The 22,470-nt window shown below is 37.3% G+C and overlaps 3 protein-coding genes across 5 annotated transcripts in view; 1 reads left to right on the top strand and 2 right to left on the bottom strand.

The window, feature by feature from the left end:
* LOC133517899 (large ribosomal subunit protein uL10m) overlaps positions 1-15,189 on the bottom strand; it is a 147,984-nt gene extending 132,795 nt beyond the window's left edge. The window contains exon 1 of the mRNA XM_061851371.1: positions 15,180-15,189. The gene's annotated coding sequence lies outside the window, so the exon portion shown is untranslated. The remainder of the gene's footprint in view (positions 1-15,179) is intronic.
* Positions 1,943-8,486, bottom strand: LOC133517887 (lysine--tRNA ligase). 2 transcript variants are annotated; one of them, XM_061851356.1, is made up of 8 exons: positions 8,303-8,486; positions 7,720-8,095; positions 6,499-6,750; positions 5,670-6,062; positions 5,201-5,383; positions 4,612-4,772; positions 3,021-3,261; positions 1,943-2,160 (listed from the first exon to the last, which is right to left on the bottom strand). In XM_061851356.1, exons 1-8 carry the CDS (start codon positions 8,335-8,337, stop codon positions 2,062-2,064), a joined length of 1,740 nt encoding a protein of 579 aa, XP_061707340.1. In that variant the 5' UTR covers positions 8,338-8,486; the 3' UTR covers positions 1,943-2,061. The 2 variants fall into 2 exon arrangements, with proteins under 2 accessions (XP_061707340.1, XP_061707339.1); XM_061851355.1 differs by lacking the exon at positions 8,303-8,486 and adding an exon at positions 8,163-8,296.
* Positions 8,896-21,168, top strand: LOC133517894 (protein Mo25). 2 transcript variants are annotated; one of them, XM_061851365.1, is made up of 7 exons: positions 8,896-8,987; positions 9,215-9,400; positions 9,486-9,602; positions 10,985-11,127; positions 13,769-13,937; positions 17,223-17,492; positions 19,807-21,168. In XM_061851365.1, the coding sequence occupies exons 2-7, from the start codon at positions 9,272-9,274 to the stop codon at positions 19,984-19,986; spliced, it is 1,008 nt and encodes a 335-aa protein (XP_061707349.1). In that variant the 5' UTR covers positions 8,896-8,987; positions 9,215-9,271; the 3' UTR covers positions 19,987-21,168. The 2 variants fall into 2 exon arrangements, with proteins under 2 accessions (XP_061707349.1, XP_061707350.1); XM_061851366.1 differs by having other exon boundaries at positions 8,965-9,089.
* Positions 21,169-22,470: the final 1,302 nt, after the last annotated feature.

Genomic DNA, 22,470 nt, shown 5'->3' with positions numbered 1-22,470 from the left:
TTATTATCCCAGGTTATTCAATTGCTTCACAATCAATGTGAAGTAATTTCCTAGAAATCCTACTTGTTGCTGCATATATCACTTTTTAAATAAAACTTTCATTCATTCAGTGCCAGCGCAAGCTACAATTCAATTCAATTTATTTGCAAAATGTAGTAATACAATAAGTTTTTATATACAAAATGGTGCGTAAATTATACTTGAATAAGCACAATCATAGTCAAATTCATGTATTGAACATATGGAAATTTTAATATCCAAGAACAAAGAAACACACAAACATAAATAAAACTTACTAAGATAAAAAAATTGACTCAAATCGCCGTCATTGGGCAAGGTACCTAGAACGCTGGCTGTATTTCGCCGCTGTATGGCGATACTTATATGCTGTGCGAAATAGTTGCCAGCCCTCTGGTCGCCCGCGGCCTCTATTAGGTGCGCCGACAAATCTTCATAAAGCCGACGCGCACTTGGCCCTCATGGCCCCAAGGTTTCAACGCCAAACGCCGTAAACATGTAGCTGCTTCCTAGTGCTGCATATTTGCGGCGCTTGAGGCTTTCGGCCGAGGATGCCGCAGCGCCAGCGGTAACTTTGGTGCTCGGGACATGGGACGGTGCCAGGGTATCAACGCATGTAGCGAACCACGATCCAAGGCACCAGTGTCATTCCGTCGGGTCGCTTGCCATTCTCCCAGGCTAGACCACTGGGCTCAAGTACTGCCGGCACTCTGACACTAACAAGGGCCCGACGCATGACATCATTGAACATATAGATTTATTCCTGGCTGCAGGAGCAGTCTTACATGATAGAAACTACTTAAAAAATTATCGTTTTTAGAGTCCCACTACACTAGTTTTCAGGCCAAGTGCTACACAAGTATGACTACACTAGAATATCAAAAAAACCTCAAAATGCAGGGGCCCCTTGCTTGCTTGAATATATTTTCTTACTTCAGTACTTAACTGATGACAGGGACCTAAGATACAGTAGAGATAGCTCACTTCTGCCTGCATATCGCTGCATCCCTGACACATGCCTTCCCATTAGTTCTCATTCTAAAATCCCATCTCCAGCAATGGTGTGGGGACAAGTGGGTACACGGTGTAAGTGTAAAACAACATTCATTGTAAAATAATATTGGTGGCAAACAAGCGTGCGGCCCGCTTATGTTAAGGGTACCCAGCAAGCTCGTTTCTCCATACAAACGTAAACGCTCTCATTTTAAAACGACAGGCTAGATTGCTTTGAAACTTTATACTTAAGATAAGGTACAGGGCTGTAATTAGTTTATCTAGCCTCAGATACCAGAGTTAAAAAATACAGCGAATTTAAGATTTTCATACAAAACTTATTTTTGCTCTATTTCGTTTGTTTTATAAGGTAATTTCACCTCTAGATATACCTCATGTCATTGTACGTGCAAAGTTTCATTACAATCGAACACGTAGTTTTAAAATGAGAACGAAACTCCGTTTGTATGGGAGGGTGAAATTCAGCCACGTACCGCAACTTGTGGGCACTTGCAACTCAGTAGTTACACACGCAATGCTGACCCTGCAAGCTTATAAGGATTCACTTTGGGAACAGTGGAAACCTTACCATCAGGAACACAACACTACATACCGTAATCGTAAGTGCCTTGAATACTGTCCACGAATTACAGTGTCGTAGCGTGAACTAATGTAGCCGTGGGCGAAACCACATCTGCGAGGTCCTTTTCAATGTGGTACACATTGAAAAGGTCATATGTCTTTTCAATGTGTATAAAAAGGTTTGGTTTTGCGCGGCACCCCTAAGTGCGAGGTCGTGAGCCAGGGCCCCATTCGCCCACACCTAGCTACAGCACACCACTGCCATGAAATTCAGGACTTTTATGTAGTTTACTATTATCAGTATGCATAGACAAAAGAATATAACTGAAGTTTTGAATAAAATATAAAATTTACTTTTTGTTTTTTATTTGCAAGCAAAATCAAGAATACTCGTTTAGTAAATTATAATTAAGAAACTAACATCAATAAGACGAAAAGACAATAAATATTTTTTTTTCTTCGTTAAAGTTATACTCCATTTGCAGCCTCGGGTGCAGCCGCATTGCCGTCCTCCGTGTTGTGTTTGTTAGGGTCGTCAGGCTTCATTGCTGGGAACAGGAGCACCTCCTAAAAGGATTTAAAAAAAAACATGATTATGTTAGCTTATACACCTACACTACACTAGTTATCATTTATTTTATACAATACCCTATTCATGCAAAATATGACAATTGCTCAAGTTGCATTATATGAACGGTACAGAATACAGTGTGAGGGGTTCAGTGACTTGAGAACGTTACTCAACGCAGGTTCCCCGCGCTAGTGATCCCCGTGATCAGCATGACTGGATTACTCCAGTAATATCATATCAATCACAATTCATCCTACTCGTAAGAAAAATCAATCCGAAATAGCATCTTAAGAGCCCATCAACGTGCTCACTATAATTGTGATTATTTAAATTTAACGATAGATATTTAAAAAGGGGGCCGCTACGTTCTGTATTTTGTATTTAAATACCTTTTGAATACATCATAATAGTTTTTACGTTGCTGGATTCGTCAATCTAGGCGTCCAAAGTTAAAACGGCCGTTTTTGTTTTGAGTTTATAGATCGACGAATCCAGCAACATAAAAACTAGTTTGATGTATTCAAAAGGTACTTAAATACAAAATACAGTACGTAGCGGCCCCCTTTTTTAAATATCTATCGTTAAATTTAAACAATCACAATTATTTAGCAGTGGCGCTAGTGAGCACGTTGATGTCTTGCTCTTAAGTCTCTAATCGATGTCCTTTTAAAAGGAAAAATTAAAATCGAATTTTGCTGCAAAAAATACTTTGGGACTAAGGAGGATAGAGAACACTTCAAAGAGATCACATGTTAGACTAAGATTGCCTTTACGTTTACATTTGTGCGTAACATAGCCTTTCCAGGCACATTCTTGCTTCCAGTGTTCCTGCCTGCAAGTAGCTAGAAGTACTTGCCTTGATATTATTGGAGTTGGTGAGGAACATGGTGAGCCTGTCGACCCCCAGGCCCCAGCCGCCGGTGGGCGGCAGGCCGTACTCCAGCGCCGTGCAGAAGGCCTCGTCCGTGGGCGGGGTCTCGTCGTCGCCCGCTGCTCGGTCTTTGGCCTGCTGCTCGAATCGCTCCCTCTGGGTTGCTGGGTCATTCAGCTCCGTGTATGCATTACAGATTTCTTTCTTCATGACGAATACTTCAAACCTGTGAGATTAATATATTATTATAATAACAGTTTATCCTCCTAATAATTTGTTAAATTGAAATCTTCCAAGTTTTTAAAAGTCGAGCGTCGGTTACGCCTCTTATCACGATACAGTCGGAGAGAATAAATATATGGCATCCAAGTAAAGCGAATTAGAGCATGACACACCGTTAGAGTGTTGTGTAGTAATTCATACGAATTAACTAGGTATAACTGAGTTTTACTTTTAAAATATTAACGTTTATAATTTAGTATTTTAGTTCATGTTTCAAAATATATATATATATATATTAGTTCATAGTTAATTTTAGTAGTATAATAAGCCATTTAGTTTGCGACTAACAGTGAGTAAGGGATATATCAAGGGTCTGTCTGAAAACCAGCGTTGTAGTAAATACACTCCAATATGTTGAGGCAAGCTCCTTTTTAACACTCATGAATATTTCTCCCTTATATATACAACTCAATTTCTTAGTTTTTAAGTCTAAATTTGAGGCTTATTTGTATTAAATGTCACTGTCTGTTAACTCTGCCATTTCATGTGATGTTGAATAAAAATATTCTATGTCTATGTCTAGTAGTAGTTTATTATATGTTTTGTTTTAATCCTAATGAAAAATATACAATCCTACAGTTGGTGAATATACATATATTTAATAGCCATTTAAAATATTTTTACACAATTTTCAACTGTTGCTGAATGTCGGATAGGTCTGTGCCTTCGATTCGTAAACTATAAAAATATGACAATATGGCGGACGAATGTTTGAAATATCACTGTATTTACGAATTATTTTGCTTTATTTAGTTTTTTCTTCGCAAGAGTGATGAAAAACATTGTGTATAACTCCGGGGGTAAGAATATTGTTACTCGAGTCTTTAATTCATTCCAACCTGCGGCTGTCGAGAATAGACTGTGGTACAATTTCCCCCCTCGTTGCACAATGTACTATTACGCCATAGGGCATTCTAGCGGCAATTTTTTTTCCAGCCATCATCAGACATTGTGTAAATGCTCCGAATCGCCACCATCGTTATAATTTTTTTTTTATGGTATAGGAGGCAAACGAGCTGACGGATCACCTGATGGTAAGCGATTACCGACGCCCGTGGACACCTGCAACACCAGAGGGGTTGTAAGTGCGTTGACGGCCTTTAAGATGGGAGTACGCTCTTGAAGGTTTATAGAACATAAAAGTTTCGAATTAGAATACTTTGAAAATAATAGTAATAATCTCGCATCATCCGACATTGGATCAGTCACCGTGAAAATGCTTTGAATCGCCAACATCGTTATAGAACATAAAAGTTTCGAATTAGAATACTCTGAAAATAATAGTGATAATGACCTTTCTGTAAGTCCAGGAATTTCTCTGTGATACTTGGAGAGTGGGCTCATGATTTGCGGGTGGTCCAGGATGAATGTCGGGTTGATGCATTTCTCTTCAAGAAACTCACCTACCAGCTTGTCAAGCAGCCTAGCTGTGGTCCGGGGAGGTGGGCATTCGATCTGCAAAGGCCTATCAGATTACTTAAATTCTTTTTATTTGGGTAGATATTACTTTCCCAACTGAATACAACAAAGTTCTTTAACCCTTTGAACGCCACGCCTAGCATGCGCGGCGTGTCACCATGAGCCTTGTCGGAATGCACGAAGGTTGATATTAGACTGTAGCCGTGGGCGTTGACGTCTTTGGCGGTCAATGGTACAGAAAATAATACATTTTTAAATTTGGCAAGTGCTTATAAGATTAAATATTGTATATATCAAAAACTACAAATATATTCTCATAGATAATTTATCATTTCTAATAGCACGAAGACTTTTAATAGTGCTCTTAGAAGCCCTTTAATTAGGTGACTTAGTGTTTTACACAATTTAAAGTAAATTAAATTATTTTGGGAGCAAGAAAACACATTATTAGACAATTACATTACCTCATGCTTCTCACACAGTTGGCTGAGGAGCGTGTTGGCTTCAATGGTGTCCAGTTTGTCAGCAGGCGGCAGCTTCACCTTTAGGACACTCTCCAGGGTAGAGATCATGGGCACTCGCGTAAACGGAGGCGTGAAGTCTATCTCTACTTCTTCTCCTTCAGGCCCATCTGGCTGGTATTTTACCTGTAATGTTTAAGTTAACCCGTAAGTTAACTGATTAGATTACATTCTACCAAAGTAAGTTTTTGCACATTACTATTTTAGTACTTCTGTACAGTCTATTTTGGTCTGATTACATTCCATGGCCTGTCTCAAAATTTCTAATAATTGTCAGAAAAATCAAAAGAGTAGGATTTGTACATATTCTAGTAAAATGTTTTTATTTTGCACCAGTGCCCTTCTTACCTCACCTGTGTTTATAGGCTGACAAGCAAGAAAACATGTATATGCTAAATAGAACGCTATTTACCTTGTATGAACCATGGATGCTCTTAACCATACCAGAAAGCATGGTTTCAGTGATGTTCATCAAATCATTGTAATCAGCATATGCCATATAAAATTCACAGGTAGTGAACTCAGGATTGTGAGTAAGATCAATGCCTTCATTTCTGAACTGCCTTCCTATTTCATAGACCCGATCCAATCCTCCTACTACCAGCATCTTGTGGTACAACTCTGGGGCTATTCTCATGAACAAGTCCATGTTGAGATCATTGTGGTGTGTGATGAAAGGCTTGGCTGTGGCGCCACCAGCAATCATGTTCATCATGGGGGTCTCAATTTCAAGGAAGCCCATGCTGTCCAGGAATCGTCTTATGTATGCAATGATTTTGGCTCTTGTGTAGAATGTCTGCCGAACCTGTAACGGTAGAATGAAACATATGTGACTATGTATAACTAATTTCTACTTATTCCTGTAATTTATTGAATAGTCTTGATATAATGTGAATTATTATAGTAGCATAAAAAATGCACATAGCAACACAACCTTGCATACTTGCATTTAACTAATTTATGTAATTATAGCAATAGTTACATGTAGCAAATTCTTACATACTGTATTGATAATGTGCATTGACTTAAAATTATTGCCCATTATCATTAGTGATAAGACTGCCTGTTGTTTACAATCCTTTAGTTTTCAAGGTTGCATATTGTTTTCTATTCTATTTTGGTGCATGATAAAGAATATTGTATGACTGATTATGACTTTTAAGAGATAGAGTTCACATAATGTTTATAACAGTCAACAGATTAAGTAACTTATATTTAAATAAATAACCATAAGACCATACATTATCATTCAAAATTAAATCTAAATATCTCTTTCTAAATCTTGTTTCTTTGTCCTTAAGGCCAAAGTGCAGATGAGGCAGCATGTGCAGGCAAGGAGACAGTAGCTTAATGGTCTTGGGCACGATGGAGAGCTCCCCTTTCTTGGTCTTGCCGGGATGCCCCACACAGCCAATGATGTCGCCTCGCCTTAACTTGTCAGTGTCTGGAGCAAACTTATCCTCGGACTCATACATTTTAGCATTAGCCATCACCTGAAGGAAAAAGCAAATGGTTATTCATTTTGTAACTACATTATGAAAAAAATAAGTAGTGCAGACTTAACCTTTAAAAATTTAATTGCTCCCTGGATTCAGTCAAAAACATAATTTCAAACTTCAAGATTGTCCCATTAAGTGGCAGGTGCCTGCAGCAGGGCAATTCAATCAATCAAATTTGAATTTTAAAATGATTAACCAAAGTGGTCATCGCAAAAATTCAATAGCCGGGTCCACACAGCTCGGCCGAGGCACGTCTACACTGGCTGTGCATGAGAAAATAGCCTAGCACATCTGCTCGCTCTGTGTGGACGCGGCTAATAATGATACAATCCACCTGAAGGGTTATAATGCTTTCGGTTGGCTTTGCCTCAAATTGTCATGAAGATCAAAAATATACATGATGAAATTAATTTAATCGGTGATCAGAAGTTGAAAAATATTAACTGCCAACCTAAACATAATTATATATGCAAGATCTCATGCAATTCACTTCACCATATAATTAATTTTAATGATATTCTTATAATTAACAACCAGCGAATTCCTACACTTTATTTTTATTTAAGGAAATTAGGTGTATGTCAAGTGCCATCCTTTGGCTGGGAATTCAACAATTAGACAATGTCAAATTAACAGTTTATAAGGCTTTAGTTTTTGTGACTGCTGCTTTGGAAAGAGGTTTTTAAACTCCTTATACTAAACCATTGGTAAGGCGACAATAAAATTCAATTAAAATTTGATTTCAACTTAAAAATTCGGTAAGATTAAAAATAACTAGTGCCCCATAAATGTGCTGACCATTGTTGACTAAATTAGCAAAATTGGGTCCTGATCATTGATTACATTTTATCATGTATAAATAATTTATAAATGTGCAATATTGCATATGTCGCACACCAAAAAGGTTAATATTTAGGTTATTTATTTTGTCATAAACATGCTCAAGTTTGTAACTGAAATTACCTGAATTTTGAATCCCTCTGCTCTGAGATCATAAAAGATCAGTTTGGCTCCAGACTCTCGTATAGAATGAACTCTGCCTGCTACACTCAATGTAACAGTCTCAAGTACTTCTCCACTTCCTAATTTAGTGTACTTGTTGATGAACTCCTCCAGAGAAATCGTAACGTTGAATTTGTGTGGATAGGGGTGCTGGTCCTTGGGACCCTCCTTGAGGGCTGCCACGGCAGCTGTTCGCAACTTGTAATACTCATTTGGACTAATTTCCTCTTCATTAACCTTTGAGGCTTTCTTTTCCGTATCCACGACTGGTTGTTGAGCGGCTTTTTCTGCCTTCTCTTTAAGCTTCTGCTCCGCTTTCAAACGACGTTTTAATTCACTGAAGCAAAAAAAATACAATAATATTTAGACATCACAAATACATACATTAATAAATGAATGCTAACCGTTTATTTACTGCTGTCGATACATATGCGAATCGGTTGACCGTAAATGTATTCCTTTGAGCTAGCAGCCCAGGCAACGATGCGAGAGCCTTCGTGGCGAACATGACGCTATTTTCTTGGAAATGCCACACAATACTCACTTCTTTGACAACTTTTCACTTGTAGCTTCAGCCATGGCTTTAACTTATGATCAAGTTTAAGGTAATTATCTCGCTTAATTGCCTCAATATGGTAAATTAGGTACTACTCAGATTTGCAATTTTTAACTTATAACCTAAAAATAAATTTTCGAAACGTTGATCTGTCATTGACAATTTTGACAGTATTGTTTGGTATTACCAGACTAAGAAACTTGATATAATAAATCTTTCCACACAGACTAGAGAACTTATTCTCCAAATAATGAACTTCTGAAGTAGAACTTAAAACGTGCTTCAATAAGATATGAACTATAATATAGCATTGTATCTTCAAATTAATTCTTCATAGTTCGCGATTGTGAGGAGTTATTGGCCACATATTTTGGAGGGTTTTAATTTTGCTAGCAGCACTGAAAACTGTTTCAGTAATAGTTCAAACCCCTTACCTATTAAAGAAAAAGAAGTTACTAAAATGAAATAAAACCATACAATGTATTTTCACTTATAATATCTGTTCATATAATTATTGTGCCGTGATAATTTTTTTACTAAAAATGTAAACCAATTATTGCTAATTTTTTTAAGTTCATGACATTCATTGTACTGGCAATATTTGTATTGACATCACAGCTGTTCGTTCGTTTCGCCTGTGGTCTAGGGGAAATTGTAATAATTTAATCTGAAAGTGAGTTACACTTCGTTCTGCGCGTGTATTTACGAACAATATCAAACCATCAGTGGCACAATCGACTTATAAAGCTATCATTTGTGCATCTACGCTATTTTTGTAACGTATTTCATATTTGTCAAATCTCATTTTAGTTCCTTTGCAATCTCGTGAATAATAGTTTAAGTACCAAATAATGCAGTGTTATTGAGTTTTTGTGTTTTACGCCGCGCCGTTGGTTGCAGGTAAAATCTTATGTAGACAGAATTGCTTTGGTCATCTATCCAAATCATCAAAATACTATGCCTCTTTTTGGTAAGTCACAGAAGAGCCCAGCGGAGCTTGTGCGATCTTTAAAAGATGCAGTGACTGCGCTGGAAAGGGGTGACAAGAAAGCAGAAAAAGCTCAAGAGGATGTGAGCAAAAATCTGGTATGTGAACTGTCATAATTGTAGTTGTATGTATCAGTATGCATAGGTTGTTGACAGGTACTGAAGTGTATTATGTTTGTGATAGGTGTTGATAAAGAACATGCTGTATGGGACGTCGGATGCGGAGCCACAGACAGACATCATTGTGGCACAGCTAGCTCAGGAGCTGTATAACACAAACCTGCTTCTGCTTTTGATTCAGGTACATAATGTTTACAGTTTTATTTTGTCAACATATTCAGTACTTTTATGTTTTTCTGGTAATTGGGTTATCTTATGCAATTTGTTGGTGTGTAAGTGCAATGAATACTTTCTTAGATGTGTTTCCTTGATAGCATGTAAAATCAATATTGCCTGACTCATAATATGATTAATAGGGATAATTATTTCTGAAAAGAAACTTATGATGTGGAAATATATAAATGTAATTAAATACCTTCTTTAAAAATATTTAAATAGTTATTCAATAGCCATACTTATTATGGAAAAAAGGTGTGTTGTGTTGAAGAAATTAGTAGCCGTTATAACATCATGATCTAAATATCCATATAAATGTGTAATGTGATCTTGTGATGATGCACATTTCAATGAAATCATAGCAATATCGTCATTAATTTAGTTTGGGTGCACTTTTTTATTCTGGCTACTATGTATAATTCTTAAGTAATCAAATATTTGCAGGAATATTGTTTTTATTATTAAAGGTTACTAAATTGTATGTATACCTGAAATGTATATGCATTAATATCTATTTTTCTTCTTAAACTATCCAATGCAGTGTCTTTTACTTTATGACGCCAAACTCCTTCATCAATCATTTTAGGTCTGAATAGCTAGTTTTGTTGCATTATTTTTTATCTTATTTTGGACTTATATTACCATAGTTTTGCCTAATCATATGATCAGTCCAGCGTCACTCTTGTTGTTCCACTTCTTTACTTTTTCTTTTACTCTTTTTTTTGGCTAATATTGGACATTTCAGTGGCGGATTTGCCCTAAGGCTCCAGTAGGCCTGGGCCTGGGGCAGCTAGATATTAGAGATGGCACTTTATATATAGAAAAGTGCTCAGAAAAGGGCGGCTAGGACTTAATAAGGGGTCTGGGGCCTATTTCAAGTTCTATACTTTTTTTAATTATTTCCATAAAGATTAATTGCATTGTTCATAAACACGTTATAAGCCTTAATAAGCTACTTTTCTAGCATTTTGACTTATGTATTTCTAAGAAACGGATAAGGGCCACCCCACACTAGCGTCTTTTGAGCATCGGTGAGTTGTCAGTGCTATGGATAAGCAGCAGCCATACAGTTGACTAGACACTGATACTTGGTAGATGCTAGTATGGAATGGCTCTTACACATAAATTAACAAGTTGAGGCTAGAAAAGTTTTATGAATAAGAGAACATTAGACTCGAGAATACTTGAGTCTAATTTCTCTTTGTAAAGTTATAGAGCAGTTCTGTAGTTTTGACTTGTATGAATTTTGTGGGCTGTAACTAGCTAGAGCTTATCTAGCTTCATAACTTATCTTATCAGAAAAAACAATTGGAAACCTATGCACTAACCAAATATAAAATATTTCAGAACTTGAACCGCATTGACTTTGAAGGCAAGAAAGATGTGGCGCAGGTTTTCAACAATGTGCTCAGGCGTCAGATCGGCACCCGGTCACCAACTGTGGAGTACATCTGCACCAAGCCGGAGATTCTCTTCACCTTAATGTCTGGGTATGCATTAACATTAACATAGATACACATACTTATTTTTAAACCAAGAATATTGTGTTGGTGTACAAGTAAGATACAATTATTGAATGTAAATGTTTTAACAAAATAAAAATCAAGATATAAATATGGGAAAGATTTAATTTTAAGAGACAGACAAATGTGGTTTGATGATCACTGATTATGGAATGAGATAGCTAATAAGTTTTGTATATGACAACCTGAATAGAAATATGTACCACTAAATTAAAATGGTTTTTCACCACGCCAACTGGTAAAAGCCCTCTTGATTGTTTAAAAACTAATGAGAAAGTTGCATTTTATCCACAAGTAATCAGATGCAAATTTTGAGTTGTTTCCTTATGTTACCTGGTAGAATTGACTTTTAAATGAAGAATTTGTATAATAATATTTTTATTTACGTTCATTTGTATTTGACATGGTTGGATTTTTTTGGTATTTCATAGTTAGTGTTTTCTTCTCGTTGGTGTGATGAAAAATTTTGTGTTTCAATCGGAGGCAAAGTTTGTTTAACCCTTGCCTTGAAACCCTCGCAACGCTCAAGATTCTTCTTCTCGAACCTCTTGTTACGCTCGTGGTTCAATTTTGGAATCTTTCGCTCGCTCGGGTATAAGCACGAGGGGTTAAAGAACAACTTGCCCCCTTGTAAAAAAAAATAACTTTTATTTTATATTTATGTTAACACCATAACAATTTTGCTGTATGAAAATAAAATTGAGTTTTTTAACAGTGTATACTCGTAATAAAATAATAGTTGGAGGCAGAGCATTAATTGGTCTGATTAGACTACATTATGATCGTTTGATGTGTTCAAATCAGGGGGCCTACCGCGAAAACCGAAATTCGCAAATTGCAAGGGTTTTTCTCACATTCATTTTATTCATCGCATTCTTCACATTCGCCAACGCGAATCCGAATGTCTAGGATGCAAATGTCCGAATGCGAATACGAATGTTAGGGAGAATGTAGTTATTATCATTACATAAAATATGTTAGTACATAAAGCATATGTTAACTTAGAACGGCATGTTATAAAGTGGTGCTGGCTGAATTGCTGATTCTTTCTTCTTCCTCGCGTTGTCCCGGCATTTTGCCACGGCTCATGGGAGCCTGGGGTCCGCTTGACAACTAATCCCAAGATTTGGCGTAGGCACTAGTTTTTACGAAAGCGACTGCCATCTGACCTTCCAACCCAGAGGGGTAAACTAGGCCTTGTTGGGATTAGTCCGGTTTCCTCACGATGTTTTCCTTCACCGAAAAGCGACTGGTAAATATCAAATGATATTTCGTACGTAAGTTCCGAAAAACTCATTGGTACGAGCCAGGGTTTGAACCCGCGACCTCCGGATTGCAAGTCGCACGCTCTTACCGCTAGGCCACCAGCGCTTTTTAGGGTTCCGTAGCCAAATGGCAAAAAACGGAACCCTTATAGATTCGTCATGTCCGTCTGTCTGTCCGATTCTGTCACAGCCACTTTTTTCCGAAACTATAAAAGCTATACTGTTCAAACTTGGTAAGTAGATGTATTCTATGAACCGCATTATGATGTTTACACAAAAATAGAAAAAAAAACAATAAATTTTGGGGGTTCCCCATACTTAGAACTGAAACTCAAAAAATCTTTTTTCATCAAACCCATGTGTGGGGTATCTAAGGATAGGTCTTCAAAAATGATATTTAGGTTTCTAATATCATTTTTTTCTAAAATGAATAGTTTGCGCGAGAGACACTTCCAAAGTGAAAAAATGTGTGTGTCCCCCCCCCCCCCCCCCTGTAACTTCTAAAATAACAGAATGAAAAATCTAAAAAAAATATATGATATACATTACCATGCAAACTTCCAACGAAAATTGGTTTGAACCAGATCTAGTAAGTAGTTTTTTTTAATACGTCATAAATGGTACGGAACCCTTCATGGGCGAGTCCGACTCGCACTTGGCCGCTTTTTTTGTGAATTGCTGATTACTGGTCAAAATGCAATACTTGAAAACAGTTTGCGTACACTGCTCATACGCGAGTCGACGAGACAGGACACAACCTGCGCACATTCGCATTCGCAAAAAATTAGCTTCATTTGATGCAAATACGAATGTCGATGCGAATGTTTGAATGATGCGATTATTCGTATATACGAATGCGAATATTCGTGACAGTTCAAGTTCAAATCATGAACTGGAAGTGGTAATACAAAACATGCTTTTTGCATAATATTTTGCAACTCATAACAGTCATAATACATTTGCGCAATTCTCTTCCAAATCCCTTTAATAAGAAAGATACTTCAGTTTAACAGATCTTATTTAGACGGTTTTTCGTTACATTTCGGTATTTGTTCGATCGACTGAATACATTGTTCTCTGTAGTTAGCAATGGGCTTTATATTATACAATTTCAATTTATGAACTTGTAACAACGTATTGCGTATTCGTGTCATGAGGAAACTTGCGTACATCCGCGAAGAAATTCAAAGGTATATGTGAAGTCCCCAACCTGCATTGGGCCAGCGGCGGGACTATAGCTCAAGCCCACTCGAATATGAGAGGAGGCCAGTACCCAGCAGTGGGACGTATATAGGCTGAATTATTATGTTATTATTATTAACAATGTATTGACTGTTCTGCAGGTATGAGCACCAGGAGATAGCGTCGAACTGCGGCACCATGCTGCGGGAGTGCGCCCGATACGAGGCCTTGGCTAAGATTATGCTGTATTCAGACGATTTTTACAATTTCTTCCGTTACGTTGAAGTTTCCACTTTTGATATTGCCTCAGATGCCTTCTCTACTTTTAAGGTGGGTATATTCAATATTCAGGTGTAGTTGTTTTAGTAATGGCAAGTGGCAGGTCAGTGCAACAGAGATCTAACATGCATAGCATAACGCGTCTCTTCCGATGTTCTGTGAATAATAGTTATTTACGATACAAGTGCAAAAAATAGGAAATTCGCAATACATAAACGGCCGTTTTAACTTTGGACGCCTAGATTGACGAATCCAGCAACGTAAAAACTATTACGATGTATTCAAAAGGTACTTAAATACAAAATACAGGACGTAGCGGCCCCCTTTTTAAATATCTATCGTTAAATCTAAATAATCACAATTATTTATCAGTGGCGCTAGTGAGCACGTTAATGGGCTCTTAAAGTAGCACCATACCTAGTTGGTTAATAAATTCTGTTATTGCAATAATCGTTATCTACATAAAATATACGAACGACAGTTGAATAAACTATATATTAAAATGAAGTACACAAAATCAGGAATTACATATGACAATATCATTCAAAATGGCCTCCTCTGGCCTTGACACAGGCCCTCAAACGACGAGGCCAGTCATCAATAGCGGCACGCACGATTGTCTTGTCTAATTCCGTCAGTGTCTTAACTATGGCCCGCTTGAGAGAGAGAGAGAGGGGCTTAGCACAGGTTTTCTCCTCAACAACCTGCCATATGGCATAATGCAGGGGGTTAAGGTGCGGGCTGGAGGACGGCCAGTCTTCGTGGGCCATAAAGTCAATTTTGTTCCTTTGAAACCATGCTTGTGTGGTTTTTACCTTATGTGCAGGAGCTGAGCCCTGTTGAAAGACCCATGGCTGGTTTTGAAATAGGGTGTGGCTTAAGGGCTTCACCATTGGTTCGAGAACGGTTTCCTGGTCCCAGTTTTCACACCTTTTTCACAGAAATGAACCTGTGTTAGCCCTGAGTATAACACACCCAGCCAAATCATCACATAAGAGGGATGATGGCCTCGTTGCACTCTCGGAACAGCCGCAATCACCTCTTGACTGGTTTTTTGCATACACTCTGTCATTCTGGCGGTTACAACATTCTTCAATGGTAAATTTTTTTTCATCTGTAAATAGTATTTTTCGGTGGCCATTTTGTGCGTACCGCTTCAATAGCACGCGACTTCTCTCTAGCCTCATAGTCTTTAATCGTCCATTAAGCAAATGACCTTTTTGTCTGCGGTAAGCGTGTAGTCCAAGGTCTTCATTAATAACTTTTTTTAGGGAGCTTATCTTCACAGACATCTGTATTGCCAACAACATTTGCTTCCGGACGCTTCTTGCAATTCTTGCCTTCACTGCCTTAATTAGAGCTGGGGTCCGAACGGTGCGTGGTCTTCCAGACCTCTTGGGGTCATCGAAGTTCTGAGTACTATTGTATCTATTAATTGTGCGATAAACAAATAAAATTGTTTGTTGATTTTAGGTTTTCAAGCAACTTCAAAATCATGTTTGGCGGGTGCCCACATTTGTGCAACGCAATTACTACGATACGATTCTCTTTTAGGTCCCAATTCATTATAGATAGGACGAGATAAGCGTTATGTGTGGTATATAATTATAGCTCACAAATCCACCACATTGTCATTTTTTATTTTTTCGGTAGCATTTGTTTTAACGGAAATAAAGAGGTTGCAAATCGAGTAACAGAACTTAGTAACCAACTAGGTAAAGAACCTTTATGGTGTGACTCTGTCCGTCGTCCGTCTGTCTGTCACATTGCTAAATATCTCGGTACTGTAAAGGAATATACCTACCACTGGTTAGTATGGTGGTTTAGGTATTCGTTGTCAAAATGTTTGATGAATAAAAGGAAAAATACATAAATTACAAAAAATCAAGAAAAAAATATTCTCGAGTATACGCTTGGCCTATACTCTAGTAGATGGCGACATCTTGGAGGATTAAACAACTGGAGTCGCCTTTAAGAGCTTACCCCTCTGGCGAAAACCTCGGCCAGTGGTCATATGTATTGTATGGACTGACGTTTATCTGACATGGCTATTTGTACGTTACGTACATTTGCATTGCCTCTCCCCCGCAAAAATCGTCAGACTGTTTTGTAGAGAAAATTATAGACAAGGCGTCTCTTCTTCTTCCTCGCGTTGTACGGCATTTTGCCACGGCTCATGGGAGCCTGGGGTCCGCTTGACAACTAATCCCAATATTTGGCGTAGGCACTAGTTTTTACGAAAGCGACTGCCATCTGACCTTCACATCCAGAGGGTAAACTAGGCCTTGTTGGGATTAGTTCGGTTTCCTCACGATGTTTTTCTTCACCGAAAAGCGACTGGTAAATATTAAATTCTATTTCGTACATAAGTTCTGAAAAACTCATTGGTACGAGCCGGGGTATGAACCCGCGACCTCCGGATTGCAAGTCGCACGCTCTTACCGCTAGGCCACCAGCGCTTCTTATATTACAGACAAGGCGTCTCCAGTTGTGAAATCGTCCAAGGGCGACACAGTTTGATATTTAACACATATCAGTGAAAGAATTAACAGGGGTCAAATAGCCATATGTCATTCTAAGAATTATAGTCCTACGTCGAAAGATGGCAGTAAATAAAATTTAGTTAACAAACTACAAAATTTATTTCGACAAATACACCTCTAAACTCCATTCTGTTAGTTTGTATAATCATCTTTATAGATAAGGCTATTATTTATTTTTCATCACACTTGCTCGAAAATGATCTTATTTTATGCAGGTGTATTGCAAAAGGCTATTTTGTACCCGCGGGAGTTATGGATTGTAAAAAAAAAGCTATAACTCCCTAGGGAGTTGTAGCTTTTCTTTTAAATTATGTCACTTATACATACAAACCAAGTAGCATAAATGAGTTTTATTTTTAAAATACTGACATTTATAATTTAATATTTTTGTTTATGTTTAAAATTATTTAATTTGATTAATTTAAAAGCCGTTAAAATATTTTTACATACTTTTCAATCGTGGCTGAATGCCGAATAGGTCTGTGCCTTCGATGCTTAACCTGTCAAGAAATTACAAAATGGCGGACGAACGTTTGATATGTCATCGTGTTTAAGAATTATTTCGCTTAAAATTTAGTTTTTTCTTCGCAAGTGTGATGAAAAACATTGTGTGTAACTCCGGGGGTAAGAATATTGCAAACTCGGGTCTTTAATTCCCTCCAGCCTGCGGCTGTCGGGAATTACCACCCTCGTATCCAAAATTTCACTTTACCCCCCTCGTTGCACAATGTACTAATGTTTATCAACACGCATTAACTTAAAGTACTTACTTAATATTTTTAATTTGTTCCAGGAATTGCTAACACGTCACAAAATGCTATGTGCTGAATTTCTAGAAGCCAACTACGATAAGGTGTTCAGCCACTACCAGCGGCTGCTGAACTCCGAGAACTACGTGACCAGGAGGCAGAGCCTGAAACTGCTCGGAGAGCTGCTGCTCGACCGGCACAACTTCTCCATCATGACCCGCTACATCACCAACCCAGACAATCTGAAACTTATGATGAACATGCTAAAAGAAAAATCACGCAATATACAGTTTGAGGCTTTCCATGTCTTTAAGGTACTTAAATAACAATTGTTGTAGATACATTACTCACCATTAATTGCAGTGCAGATATAATACAAAGGCCACCCAACCGTATCAGTAGAAAGTGATCTAATATCTTCTTTTTTACTGGGTCACACGACACTCAATGGTTTATCAAATTATCATGCAATAGCTTCGTAAATAATATATCATTTTTTCTGTCCATCTTTGGAGTTCAGTAGACAAAATAGCAAAAACGGAAACCTTATAATTCCGTCATGTCCATCTGTCCGTATGTCACAGTCAATTTACTCGGAAAGATGTATTTGGGATATAGGTGTACTTTGTGAGCCGCTGCTTAGTTTAGGTGTTAAATTAAAAAAAACCGGACAAGTGCGAGTCAGATTCACCCACCGAGGATTCCGTACTTTTTAGTATTTGTTGTTATAGCGGCAACAATAATACATAAACCGTGAAAATTTCAAATGTCACGGTTTATGAAATACAGCCAGGTGACAGACGGATACACGGACGGACGGACGGTACGGTACGGAACCCTATAAAAAGGGAAACACTCCCGTACATGTTACTGAAAGTGATTTTCATTGCATAAAATGAAACTTAATGTACCTATTTATAAAATGACGTACTTTACTTGTATGGCATTTTGCATTTTATGAAGGTACCCAACCCTCCATTATACGTGATCCGACATTATACAGACGGTTTTTTTTATCGGGCCTCGACCTAAAAGTACTGGGACCAATGTTGAAGCATGATTGTAGTGAAGTAGAGTCAGATCAAGCTAAGTTGGCTGCGATTTTGATATCCCAGCCTGTTCAAGTGTTAAATAAACATCATAATTTCCTATGAAATTCTATATTCTATTATTTTCTTCGAGCAACACAGAGAACGGAGACGGCGTTCGTACTATTTCCCCTCTGGCAAAGCATAGGTACAACTGTACCTATGGCGGTGCATGTTGTGTCTCGTCCGTACACAAAAAGGGGTTATTCCCAGTAGTTACCACCAAAATTTGGTTAGCGTTCAATACTAATAAAAATAGTATATATTTATACAGTTTTTAAGTGCGTGTGAGTGCTTCAATCACTAATTAATTAAAAGTCGAATTAATTATAAGTTAATTCGTTATTTGTTTAATTATAAGTCGATTACTGTTTCAGTAAACTGCCTTAAAAGTGATCAAAAATATTCAGTGCAAGTGAAAAAATAGATTAAAGAGAAATTAACGTTTGGATAAAATTAAGTATAAATGGAAAAAAAATCCCAGTAGTTACCACTGGTAACAACTTGGTGGTAACTAGTGGGAATAACCCACAAAAAGAGATAGAGGTGTGCAAGATTTGTTCTTTGACGTGTGTCATTTTCTATGTATTTGTGTCGTCATTACAGATTGGATTTTGTATGTAGTGAGTGAGAAGTGCGACTGTGGGCTTCCCCCGCAAAAATTAACCAGTTTTCTGTTAGAGCACTGTTTTTATAGCGTAAAGGAATATTTAGAATATAATAATTTGCAGAAATAATAAGAATTTACAGGTCGAAATTTGCATGTAATTTTATTATTAATTAATTATTTATTTATTATGAATTTTATTACCTGGACTTTAATTTTATTTTAATTTATTATAATAATTCGTAGAAAATATTTTTGTAAAATTTGCATGCCGTTTTGTGCGACTGAATACTATATACGCTGTCACTACAAAACAACACCACTGTATTCTAGAATTAAGTATTCTCGCAAATAAAAAATCTTTATTTTAAAAAATGGCAGAAAGATTTGTACGGTAAGATATTGCTTAGGCTCCTCCCTTCCGACGTGCCGGAAGCCGGTGTTGCTCGAAGATTACTTCTATAAGTTTGACGTTTAAAATAACAGTTGCACTCATTGACCAAAACAATGTGAAGTGGCCGACAGAGACGACTCAAATGAATCAATAGATTTTTCGAAAAAAAAGCTCAGGCTCAGGTGCTCACCATCGGACCACTTGAAGTCTCCTATAATCACAAATGTTACCTTTTATGCAGTAATATTGTTCAATTTTGATTGGTGAACTAAATACGGACACACCTACTTTGTCAGTAGAAAAACTCAGTCTCTCAGAAGAAGTCAACTCTTTGCGTCTACATTTTATTGCCGCCTTTTTCTACTGACAAAGTGAGTGTCTCAGAGAATAGCAGGTACTTTAAAAAAAGTCTGTACTCAGTCTAGATTAGTACCTGGTCGGTAGCCCCTATGATGTCGATTTACCTGTCGTTCACCTTTTAGTAAGTTAGCACGTATAAAATTTAAAAAAAAATGTTATGTTGTATTTTTTATTTACAGGTTTTCGTAGCCAATCCAAATAAACCAAAACCAATATTGGATATCCTGCTGAGGAACCAGGACAAGCTGGTGGACTTCCTAACGAAGTTTCACACGGATCGCTCCGAGGACGAGCAGTTCAACGACGAGAAGGCTTACCTCATAAAGCAAATCAAAGAGCTGAAGCCGTCCGAACACTAACATTGATTGCATTTCATCAGCCCTTCCTACACGACGTTAGTTACAGATGCTATTATATTTAATTGCTTAAGTCACCGGGACTGGCGGACTAGCTAGCTCAGTTAACATTGGAATTAGAAACGGAATTTACATTTGGTCTGTGATGAGTCAAGGAAGAAAGTATATTTGTGCTACGAGCAAATTAACATTTTTAATAAAGATTTGTAGGGATTAATGTTATTTTAATGGTTTGACTTATGTCTTTTGTAAGTTGTTTAAACCATTTTTAGTTATATGACGTGTGAGTGACGAGTCCGGAATCACAGTCGATATGTCGCGTCAGAATGCTCCTCGCCAGTATTTTAGCAGCACAAGGATATTTATTAGAAAGGAAAAATGCAAGTACAGGCTACTAACCAAAATATTTCGTGCAGTGTTTAGGAGTATTTTGATATACGCAAGACATGAACACAATAAGTATCTAGTATTGAATGTTTTGTATACGTTATAACGCCGGTAGGGCCATTGTTGATTAGTAGGAACCCAAGATCTACGCTACGATATAGGACAAGATTTGTACGTGACATTTTTGGAAATAGTTTGTTTTTAAGTTTCTTTTGTATCTAGATCAGAAGTATAAATTGTTGAACATGAAGTATATTTTATATATGTATTGTGAGTATTGGTTGTATACTTGATCTATACTTTCAACACTACTTTGATGTCGTAAACATTATTTGTGTTGCATAAAAGCTTTGTAGTAATTTGGATGTTTTAATAAGATATGCTAAATTCGCAGATAGATCTCTTTAGTGTTTCTATGCAAATTGTAAGAAATGTATTCAGCCATTTAAATAAAATAAAATAAAACTTTTTGTCAGCTAATTTAGCTATCCACATTTCGGAATTACTCACCAACTGTATGGCAATAATTTACCTCTAAAACTGCTTATTGTTAGAACTGACGTATTTCCTTTTAAAAGTATACCTCAACGAAGAAGTGAGGTATAGATCCCATCACAAAAGGTCGGTTTGTCAAATACATTTTGTCCAAACATTTTAAATGGCTAAATTCATTTTCTAGGAAGAGTCATATAACAGTCCTAATTTTGACATACCTAATGTAAAACGATTTTATTTTATCAACATCATTAATGCAGTTTACATTCTATCAAACTGAATAAATTAAGATATTTATATTGATTATTCTCATTATTTCTACCATTACCCCTAAAGCAACTGGCTGTTATAGTCGCCCCCAGAGGTATAACGGAGCGGTAAAGGTGTTCACCAATATCTATACAAAAAGTACTGCCAAGACGTTCCTGTTCAGATATTTTTAAACACTTTAGCCGCTTTGATATATCTGATGGCGACTGTAGAAACCTTTGGTATATGGAAGGTAGAGGCAAGGAACAGAATCTCCATATACCAAAAAAAACCATAAATAGGTGGCGCTACAATACCTAGAATACTTGAGAAAAAATCTAATCATAGACAGCACACTTCACTCCGTCAATAACGCCTAGGTTCTTAGCTACTCTGGAGAGATTTGGAACTATTATTTATAGCTGACACTGGACACTTTTGCAACAGTTTTGCCTAAGGAGATTCTGTTCCTTGTCTCTACCTTCCATACTTTGGTAGGCTGGCCCAAAACGTAGTGATTATAATATGCTCTTTGGGCAGGCCTAACAAAATCTTGTATCGCGTGATTCCTACGAGAGAAAGAATAACGCTGTTTCTACTTCGTGATGTTTCCTGTATTGCACGCACGGAATAAAGTAACATAATTATTAGAAAAACATGGATAGCTGTTATTTTTTTTTCACATTTTCTATTTAATAAATCGGATAGAACTAAAAAAACTAGAGTTGACCGTGACGTCACTATTGTAGTTTTCATATAGTCTGTCAAGCATTTCCGTCATTAGAAAAAGCAAATTTAAAATATGTAGGCACGAGGGGTTATTGTCCCATAGACAATTAGAATTTCGCCTTTTTCTACTAACAAAGTGGTTTGACCGGCTATAAAATTGCATATTGACAGTTCTAAAAAAGAAACGGACTAGTAGCATAGAGTGCTCACTCATACATCAGAACGAAAAGTCTAATGCTCAACAATTTTTAGCTAATATTCTAAACTATAACCGGAACTCTATTGTCGAATCCTTTGCTTGTAATATTAGTTGTAAATTGTTGAGTAATGTCAGTCGCGACATCTAGTACAATACATATTTAGATGTTTTGATAATACAGTTATGCCCGCTTTCACTGCGAGCGGAACGGGCTCCGTTAGTCTGCTTAATTCGCAATGGTGAAATGCATTATAACTGCTTCCACTGAAAGAGTAAAGTTCCATTTTACTCCAGTCTGCTCCGTCCGTTGCCTCCGTTTCCGCGCATATTCCCGTTTTTGGTGGAAATCAGAGGGCCTAACGCGAACCACGTTCGACATCTTGCCTCTCTGTCGCACTTGTAAATTTGTACCTAAGTGTGGGAGGCGC

Source organism: Cydia pomonella, chromosome 5, assembly GCF_033807575.1.
Source record: "Cydia pomonella isolate Wapato2018A chromosome 5, ilCydPomo1, whole genome shotgun sequence".
NCBI classification, from domain to species: domain Eukaryota; kingdom Metazoa; phylum Arthropoda; class Insecta; order Lepidoptera; family Tortricidae; genus Cydia; species Cydia pomonella.
This window is presented reverse-complemented; position numbering and strand designations above follow the sequence as displayed.

What these genes read in the sequence shown, in the direction of transcription:
- LOC133517887 (XM_061851355.1), bottom strand. Translation starts at nt 8,266, where the DNA reads ATGTTCGCCACGAAGGCTCTCGCATCGTTGCCTGGGCTGCTAGCTCAA. An exon ending in ATTTAATTTTGAATGATAAT is followed by an intron (nt 6,063 to 6,498) that starts GTATGGTCTTAT and finishes CTACCGTTACAG; the next exon opens with GTTCGGCAGACATTCTACAC. An exon ending in AACTGTGTGAGAAGCATGAG is followed by an intron (nt 4,773 to 5,200) that starts GTAATGTAATTG and finishes AGGCCTTTGCAG; the next exon opens with ATCGAATGCCCACCTCCCCG.
- LOC133517894 (XM_061851365.1), top strand. Translation starts at nt 9,272, where the DNA reads ATGCCTCTTTTTGGTAAGTCACAGAAGAGCCCAGCGGAGCTTGTGCGA. An exon ending in TGCTTCTGCTTTTGATTCAG is followed by an intron (nt 9,603 to 10,984) that starts GTACATAATGTT and finishes AAAATATTTCAG; the next exon opens with AACTTGAACCGCATTGACTT. An exon ending in CTCTTCACCTTAATGTCTGG is followed by an intron (nt 11,128 to 13,768) that starts GTATGCATTAAC and finishes ACTGTTCTGCAG; the next exon opens with GTATGAGCACCAGGAGATAG.